General features: G+C 30.5%; 1 protein-coding gene across 1 annotated transcript; it reads left to right on the top strand.

Annotated features, from left to right (window-relative positions):
* The first annotated feature begins 1,260 nt into the window (after positions 1-1,260).
* LOC105788678 (uncharacterized protein At2g29880-like) lies at positions 1,261-7,291 on the top strand. Its single transcript, XM_012615669.2, has 3 exons — positions 1,261-1,646; positions 6,076-6,443; positions 6,519-7,291. Exons 2-3 carry the CDS (start codon positions 6,174-6,176, stop codon positions 6,813-6,815), a joined length of 567 nt encoding a protein of 188 aa, XP_012471123.1. The 5' UTR covers positions 1,261-1,646; positions 6,076-6,173; the 3' UTR covers positions 6,816-7,291.
* The last annotated feature ends 2,516 nt before the right edge of the window (positions 7,292-9,807 follow it).

Raw genomic sequence — 9,807 nt, 5'->3', positions numbered from 1 at the left:
TTTCATTGGGACCAAGACGATCTGAATCGGGGCAAGTCTGAACGAGCACCAATGGGGGTAAAGGTCTCTTATGACCGTGACATGGAAACCATTGAGGCCGACCGTGTGATTAGACAAAAGTACCATCGACCGCGTCATGAATACTTAGTTCGATGGAAGGGACTTCCTGATAGCGAAGTAAGTTGGGAACCTGCGGAGGCATTGTGGCAGTTCCAAGGAAAAATTGAACAGTTCCATGAGGAGGACGCGACGAGGGCGTCGCTAGAACAAGTGGGGGAGAATGTCATGGGTTGCGCATGGGATCTCGCAACCATGAAGGATTCGTGCGATCCATCGCATTCGAGGGAGGTCATTTGGCCCAACTGGACTGGTCCATTACTTGGAGGAATTAAAAGCCCATCTCCGGAGCTTGGCAAATAAGGAAAGTGATCTTTTGAAGATATGCTTGGCAAATATGGAAGGTGATCTTTTGAGATATGTGATCCTAGATATTAAATGAAATCTTTAGAGGATACGATTATGTAATCTTAGAGATTTGATATTGTGATAGCTTTTAATTGTAGCCATTGATGTATTTTGATTTTGACCGTTGATTTTGGAGAGCCTCAACTATAAATAGAGGACTCTCTGCTCATTGTAATTCATTCAGTTGTTAATAAGAATTTTGAGAGTATTCACTCAAACTTTTCTCTCAAGTGTTCTTGTTTTTGTTCATATTTCAAGGCTCGTTCTTACTTCGTTCTTCTCTTTGTTCTTCGTGGAAACCTTAAGGAATTCTGTTGAATCCTTTATTGTTATGAGTTGTCGAGTGACTTAGGCGTTTCTCGTTGAATCCTTTATTATCGCAAGTTAGGCTGACTTAGGCGTTTTTGAGCAAAGAAACTGCCTAAGGCCGCACGGATCCGTGAGAAAACTCTAAGTCCGTGACACTAGTAGGGAGTTGTGAAAAAAATGATTTTTTGAAATAAAATCAGTCAATTGGTTGATCCGATTATTTTAGGGCAATTTAGGGTTAGAAAGCTAAGCTTTTTTTTCGAATTGTTGGGCATTTCTTTTTATTGTAAGGGATTTCAAGTTGCTTGTTTCAATTTCAGGTTGGAATTTTTTGTTTGTAGTAAATGGGTTGATGGGGTTTTGGATTTTGAGCTTTGAATCAGTTACAGAGTTTTTGAGCAAGAAAAAGAAAAAGAAAAAGAAAACAGAGGCGGAGGAGATGAGGAAATCATTTGACTAGTAAATTTGCCATTGCTTTGCTTTTTTTTTCTTTCAATTTTGATTCTAAAATGTTGGGCTAGTTGCAGTGTAAGCTGAACAAAGCATTTCAGTTGAGAAAACCATTGAAGTTAAATTAAAGAGAAATTCGAAATATGTGCTAATATGCTTAGAAAATCATAAGTTGCATAGAGATTTAGCTACTGTATCGGGTTTTAGATAAAATTTTACCAGCATCATTATTTTGATCTTGAATTGCTTCGTGACAGTGCTTATGAATTCCATAACAAGTTTTTTAACTCGAGACTTTATGCACTACGTTTTACTGGATTTTGTTTAATGATGCTTTATTTGATACAGTTTGATGTGCTTTTTAGATCACATGCTTCAGATGAGATGGATCAGAGTATTCAGAAGAATACGGTGAGAACAGGGTAATTTTCAAACTATGTTCTTAACCTTAAATGCTACTTTTTCTTCCTCTTCTGTCTTTCTTTTTCTTAAATTTTGTTAGTATAATGTTATAAGTTGAAAGAAGTAAGAGCATTTGTTTCTTTGCATTTTCTGCCCTCTTGGAATGTACCGTATACATTATGTTGTTGTGGTTAACTTTAAAATTTTATTGGTGGAGTGTTTTGAAAACTAGGAGGATAGAGGGTTGGTGGGTAGAATGATAGAAAATGAGTGTACTTTTTCATTCATATGCTCTCTAGGAAAGATTTAGAAGTGGAATGCAATAAAATGATATACCTACTTAGTTTTTGTCTGTAATCTCGCCATCCTTTTTGTTTTGCTGGATTCAAATTTGTTGGCTAAGGTAGCAAATTCATTTCATCTTTTTCTTTTTCTTAGTATTGATAGTACCAAGTAAAAAGTGTTTACCATGCATGTACTCATTTTCAGACTTAAAGATCGGATAAAGCCCTTTATTGCATTTTTTGGAAGTAATTATGTGATGCTAACTTTCTGCGGTATTCAGTTCCATTGTTGAAATTTGTGTTCTATTTAAAATGTTAATGGGTTAGTTCTAAGTAGAAACCCTCACAATAGTCTTAACGAAGATATGATTTTCTTTAAATTCTACAGAATTTCCAATTCCATGACTCATGATATTATTACAAATCTTATGAATTTGTAAGTTTTTTTTTATGGATGTTCTTTCGGTCTTTATGTGGTTGTGGTATAGTTAGTTAACACAAGCATGAATCTGACTCAGGCTTTGTTCTTTTGCAAATCTTGCTTAGCACAAGCATGAATCTTAGTCCATCTTAATCATTTGATAGTCAATTGTTTGTATGATCTGACTCAGAGATTGCAGCTAATGTAGGCTGGTTTTTGTAATCATTGCTGATTTGTATTGATAACATTTGCATGAGGATGGACCATTTTACCATATTGACTTCAAATATATATTATGCATATATGTGTGCTCAAATCATTGGTGATTGCTTGCCACAGTGAGTCAATGATATTATATTTAATTTAAATCTAATTTGATCTAGTATGCTTCGTTCATTTATAATTTCAAAGTTTCAATTTTTTTAATATCGAATTGGCAGAATGAATCTCGAATATTTAATATTTAAGTTTGTAGTTGTAACTTTCACTGGTTTTCTTTGTTATTAATCTGCCTCTACATTTTGAAGGCAACAGATAATTGAGTTTCTATTTTCTAAGGTTGTATAGTAATTCTCCTTAAAAACTAATGAAAGCATGATCATATTTTGTACCTATCTTCATCTGTTTTATGCAATTTAAATTAAGGGTATCGTTCATAATGTTGATAGTTGATTGGACAGAGACATTATAACTTGATCACAAGTCCATCGTAAGATTTTTGTATTGAGTTGCAGGCAATCGTTCATTACCCTCATTTTTCCACTGGTTTTCATCTATTTTGATTGATTCGAAAGTTGCAAATTTTATCTGGCATTTACATGGTTGCTAAGGTCATTTTCTTGTTTTCCATTCAATTTGCCTTTGGTTTTTTGTTAAGTTTATTTTTATTTGGACTATTTAGTTGGAACCATTATGTGTTAAATGTGTATCCTCTTGAAATAATGGAATGGTTTGTGTTTTAGCTAAAAGAGTGGTTGAAGGTAGCACCAAGAAGGGGAAAAATATCACTCAAGGGTGTGCTAGGGTAGCAACAAGACAATATATACATGTTAAACTACATTTACAATTCGGATTTGATCTTTTTACTTTAAACAAGAACATTTTGGTTATATTTAATTTTCGACATGTTTTTATTTTTGATGTTTCATTTAAAACTATTTTAAGCTTTTAATATATTTTTAAACTATTTTTATTTTTGATATCTTTATTAATTTATGTTATATTTAATTTTGGTCTTCAAAAATGTTTTATATTACTTATATTGTTTGATTAAAAACTATAATTAACACTACAAAATTATCTCAACAAACGAAACAAAAAAAAGTAAAATGCTACAAACAAATCATGTTATGGTAAGAATGTAATATATATGGAGTTTTAGATTTTATTTAAATACAAATAATAATCGAATATTTTAAAATACATTATTTTTAAGATATTTAACACACTATATACCTATAATCGAATTATACAAAATAAATGAAATTAAGACCTTATTTTTTTTCTCATAAAAATTATTAAATTCATATTATTTTTTCCTTTTACTTAATTTAACTATTCAAACAAAATAATATATATTTTCTATTCACAATTATTATTCAAATAAAACATTAGTTAATTACAATGTGAGGATCAATACAAACATTTTAGAAGGTAAATTAAAGATCGAATATTTTAAAATTTTCATATAATATATGTATATTTCAGAGAACTGGAAACTATGTTATTTGGATGTGGATGTGTTAAATGGGTTTTTAAAATAATTATTAAACGTCAGTCATCAATTAATCAAATCCACAAAACACATTATTTTCTTTTCTTTTTTTTTCTTTTCTTTTTTGGGTGATTGATAAAGAAATGAATTTCAAGTTTTTTACTTGCAAAGATAGTTGTAATTAATTTCTATTTTGTGCTTTGTAAAGATTCTTAATATGTATTGTTCATTTTTCTTTGATAGTGTGTTATTGATTCCTATTCTTCTTTGGCTTGTTTGATTGTTTCCTCCACGCACAGTTGAGCGTCTTGTATTCACTGAATCACTGTAAGTTCTTTGGCAATTAAATTCTTTGATTTTATTTTTTACTACGATTTGAAGATATGTAACACTTTAATATCTTGCAGTAATGGCTCGTCTGCCTTAAATAGTACAAAGTGTGAGGCGTAAAAGAATTGGTCTTGCATAGACAATATGGTTGCAAATATGTACAGTTGCGAGTTGGTTCTTACTTACATTGGGTGTCATCCATAGCCTACATACTTATAGACCAAGGATTAGATCCTATATTTTAGATTTTTATGCAAAACGAAATTATGTGAAAAGACTTGTATATGCTACTGACGAGACCTGCATTGAACAAGTTCGGATGAATAGAATTACCTTTTTTTAAACTATGTGAGATGTTACAAACTGTAGGGGGATTGAAGTCGTCAAGGAACATGCTTGTTGATGAGCAAGTGGCAATGTTTTTACATATCATTTCTCATCACCTTAAAAATTGAGTTATCAAGCATCACTTTAATAGGTTAGGGGAAACCGTTAGCAGATCATTTCACAATGTTTTAAATGTTGTCATATGCTTACAAGATGTGTTATTTAAAAAGACAGAGCCAATTACAGCTAATTCTACAGACCTAAGGTGGAAATGGTTTAAGGTATTGGAGTGAGTTCTATATATAGCTTATACATAATTTAGTTGATTTAGATTTAAATATAGTATCCTAACTCAAGGTTTTATACATGTGATGTAGAATTTTTTAGGTTCTTTAGATGGAACCCACATCAAGATTAGGGTTCTAACAGTTGATAAACCTAGATATCGAACGCGAAAAGGTGACATAGCAACAAATATGCTAGGTGTTTGTACACCTGATATGCATTTTGTTTATGTTCTTCCTGGTTGGGAAGGTTCTGTTGCTGATGGATGGGTTCTTCGAGATGCCATTAGTAGGAAACATGGACTAAAAGTTCCTCATGGTAAAGTGTAAAATTAGAGGACTTTGAATTAATCTTTAAGAAAATACTTTTTTTTGGAAATTAACCATGACAAATATATTTTTTTATAAGTTGTTATTATCTAGTTGATGCTGGATACACAAATTGTGAGGGATTTCTTGCACCTTTTAGAGGACAAATATATCAATTGAATGGGTGGCGTCAGGGTTACTAGTCAAGTACTCCGGAAAAATTTTTCAATATGAAACATGTTTCAGCGTGTAATGTTATTGAAAGATGCTTTGGGTTATTAAAACTTAGATGGGGAATACTTAGGAGTTCATCATTCTATCCTGTGAGGGTGCAAAATAGAATTATTATTGCATGTTGTTTGCTCCATAATTTTATTCGAACCTATATGAGTTTTGATCCTATTGAAGCGGAGTTAGGAGAAGGATTACCTAGTAATGTGATGATGACGATGAACCGAATATCATAAATATTCATCCATTGGATGCATGGGCTACTTTGAGGATGGAACTAGCCAACCAAATGTTCGATGAATGACATGCATCTATAAATTAGTTAGGTTTAGGGTAAAAATAGTAAAAGTTAATATTTAAGTTTATGTTATTTCATGTATCTAGTTTATGAAACTTTGGTGGTGTTTGAATTGTTTTTTGTATTGTACTAGACTTGTTGAATTGTAATTTATTTTCTTTTGATTTATCATGTGTTATAATTTAATAAAGTGTTGACATTTTGATTCATAATATTGAACTTAATTTTAATTTGTTTTTTTCTTAAGATAGTTATGTTAGGTTTTTCACAATCAAGTGTTTCTTCCCAAAATTCTCGAGGAACCAAAAGGAAGTAGGTTTCAAAAGAAGATGCTGTGTTGGTTGCCTGTATGGTCGACTTGCACAATGTTGGAACCTTTAATGCTGATACGGGATTCAAAGTCGGTTATTTAAATGAGTTGGAAAAAATGTTAGAAAAAGTTTTACCCAATGCCATGTTGAAGGCTAAACCTAATCTTGAATCGAGGATTAGGACATTGAAAAGGGATTGGTCAATCGTTTATGACATGCTTAGTGGAAAAGACAATAGCGGTTTTGGTTGGGATGAGCAGAGGCAGCTTGCTGTTGTTGAAGATGCGGTGTGGAACTCATATATAAATGTAAGAATTATTTCAAGTCTTTATTATCTTATTTTGACCAAACTTATATCTAATATGAATTCCTCATTTTTATAGAGTCATAAAGAAGTCGGTCAATTCAAACATCGTAGTTTCCCTTATTATGACCAACTTACTGCCATCTACGCAAAAGATCGAGCCACTGGGAAAGATGCTCAAACAGTCACTAATTTTATTGAAGAAATAGATGTTGAGGATGTAGCTACTACAAATATTCATGAAGAAAGAAACGATTTCTATGGATGCAAAGCTGATATTTCTTTGGATGACATGGATGTTTCAGTTACACACCCGCAGCCAGCTAGAAACCAAGGTGATTCCACATTTTCAAAGAAGAAAAAAAAAATTTTTTGATGCAAATGATCATATTTCTTCTACTTCATTTCATGATGCTGCCACTTTATTGGCGAAAAACATACGGACCGTTGGCGTTGAAATTAGTAGGAGTATTGCCTCCGAAGTGCTAATTCAACAAAAGTCAGAAATGACCATTTAAGAAAGAGCTCTAAATTTATATCCAACATTATGTAAAGTAGAAGGTTTAACTGAGAATGAGCGCTATCGCGCATTGAGCAAAATTCCAGATCATCCAACGCAAATGCTCATTTTCTTTAGTTTACCTTCTTCTGTGCAATTGGAATGGGTCAGAAGATTTCTTGCTGACCATTAAAATCATGGTTGTGTTGATGATATTTTGGTAACTTTTTGTGTTTGTAATATTTGATAGTATAATGACATGATAGAATGTCATTACAATGTTGTAACTTTTTGATGTTGTAAAATTTTATAACATATGGATTATGACATATAAACTAATGAAATCATGTAACTTTTTGTTAATAAATGAATATTATGTTTGGATGTGAAATATAATTCTCAAGTTATTTATTACTTCTAGTATTTTGTTTTTGTTGTAGAATAATTAAATTATTTGTTTCACTAATGATATTTTAGCACATTAAATATGTATTGCGTTTAAAAATAATAAAGTAGATTATATATTATTTTATAGTATTATATATTATGATTTTTAATTCATATAATAATAATTATATTAAGAATTTTATTAAATTATTTTTAATAATAATCTTATTAAAATTTAATAACAATAACAATAATCATCTACCTAAAAAAAAATTCTACTAAGGGGATTCTAGTTATTTTAGTTTTTTCCTTATGCTATTACAACATCATTCCATTCAACCAAACAATTGAATTACTGATTACAGCTTTATTCCATTACAGCTTTATTCCATTACAGTGAACTAAACGTACCCTAACATCATGGACACAAACCTTATCCGCGAACTTCAACCACTAGGTTAGAACTCCACCATCTGGTGCATTATATTCTGCAATGATTGTCATATTTTTCCCGGTTATTCTAACTTGCAATGGTAGATGAATAATTCGTTCAATAAACATTTATATTAAGATAAATAGTTGAATTTTTGTTCATTTATATTCATTTATTAAGATAAATATACGAACATAAATAAGATCTTGAGGTTCAGTATATTAAACTAACCAAATACAAACAAAGTTTTTCCAATTCATTTATATTAATGAACAAGCTATTTTATTGTTCTATTAATATATATTAATAAAATTAGAAAAAAATATTTAGTACACTACAATGAAGTTTTATACTCCACAAGCGTGGTTAAAGAGTTGACAAGTATCCTATAGGGATATAGTAAAATATTAAAATAAATAAATATTAGAAAAAGAGACATGATAATTTTTAGGACTACTTGTGGAATAAAATTATATTATTAGTATACTAAATACTATGTTTTCTTATTTATAATATAATTATTAAAATTTTATTTGACTATTTTTATTTACAAAAAATAATATATACATATATTGTTTGTTTGTTTGTTTATTATTCATTAATATGTATGAGAACATATTGTTTAATGTTCATGAACATGTTCGTTTAACTTAAGTGAAGGAATATGAATACAAATAATTTTAAATAAATAAACACGAATAAACTTAAAAACAAATAAACGAACATAAACAAAAGTTTATATGTTCAAATTCGATTCATTTACAACTCTACTCCAACTCAACCTCATATATTTTTGAAAACCATTAGACTAAGCGTAATCACCATAAACTCGAAAAAACGAGTCACCATCGGTTCAAAACAATCAAGTCAAAATTAACTTGAGAAATTTTATTCTTTCAAAAGAGAGAACTTCCTCACCCCAAAAAATGGTGGAAGGCTGACAACGAAAGGAGAAAACCCCCATAAATGGCACAAAAAGAAGATGGTGGATATGGAAGAAATGATAATGAAAAAAAAGATAGCAGAAATGAATAGGTGGAAGTAGAAGTAGAGGTGGTCATGGGTCGGGTTAGATCGGGTTCAAGTCGAGTCTAAGAATGATATTAACATACATTATATTTGTCTAAGCTCGGACAAACCCGAAATATGGGCTTAAAATTTTGCTCAAACCCATCCATATTTACAAAAAAATATCCCAAGCCCATTTTAGGTCCGCCTATATTATTTATTAAATATTTTTAAATATTTTTAAATTATATTATTTTAGTATTTAATAATTTTATAAATTTTTTATTTATTAAAATTTTTTATATAGTCATCTTAACATTATTTTAATGTTTATATTAGAGTAGTATTATGTATTTAGTATAAGTTCATTTTTTTAATGTGTTATAAATTAAATAATATATAAAAATAACATAATATAAAGTATTAAAAATTTAAAATGGGTTGGGATTAGGCATTGAATATTCAAACCCGAGTTTGACCTATATTTTAAACAGTTTTAATTTTTTTTTGTCAATGCTCATTTTTTGGGCTTGATATTTTTATCCAACTCCTTCCAAATTTCGAACAAGTCTTCGGGCCTAAATGAATAACTCAACCCTGAACAGACCTAAGTAAAAAAGAGACGATGAAAAATGAAAGAAAATGAGAAAGGGGAGGGGGTTGTGACTAGATGTGATCATGGGCTGGGCGGCCCGGCCCGGCCCAACGGCCTGTCCGAAATATGGGAGGGTTTTGGTAAAAATATAGGCTCGAAATATGGGTTTGGGCAAAAAACGAGGACCGTTTAGAAAATAGGCCGGGCCTTGGGCAAAATTTTTTTGGCCCGGCCCGAATATAACAAATATATATTGTTTTAAAAATAAATTTCTCATATCCCCTCCCCATTTCCCATTTCCCATTTCCCTAAGCCCGTAAAAATCCCTAAGCCCTTCCCTCCTCCCTTTTTTATTTTAATTTTAAAATTTTTAATTTTTATATTTCAAATTTTAAAATTTAATTTTAATTATTAGTATTGTTAAATTTGTTGATACGATATTTCAT

This window comes from Gossypium raimondii, chromosome 2 (genome assembly GCF_025698545.1).
Source record: "Gossypium raimondii isolate GPD5lz chromosome 2, ASM2569854v1, whole genome shotgun sequence".
In the NCBI taxonomy this organism is placed as follows: domain Eukaryota; kingdom Viridiplantae; phylum Streptophyta; class Magnoliopsida; order Malvales; family Malvaceae; genus Gossypium; species Gossypium raimondii.
Note: the sequence above shows the minus strand (reverse complement) of the source record. Positions and strands in the feature narration are given on the sequence as shown.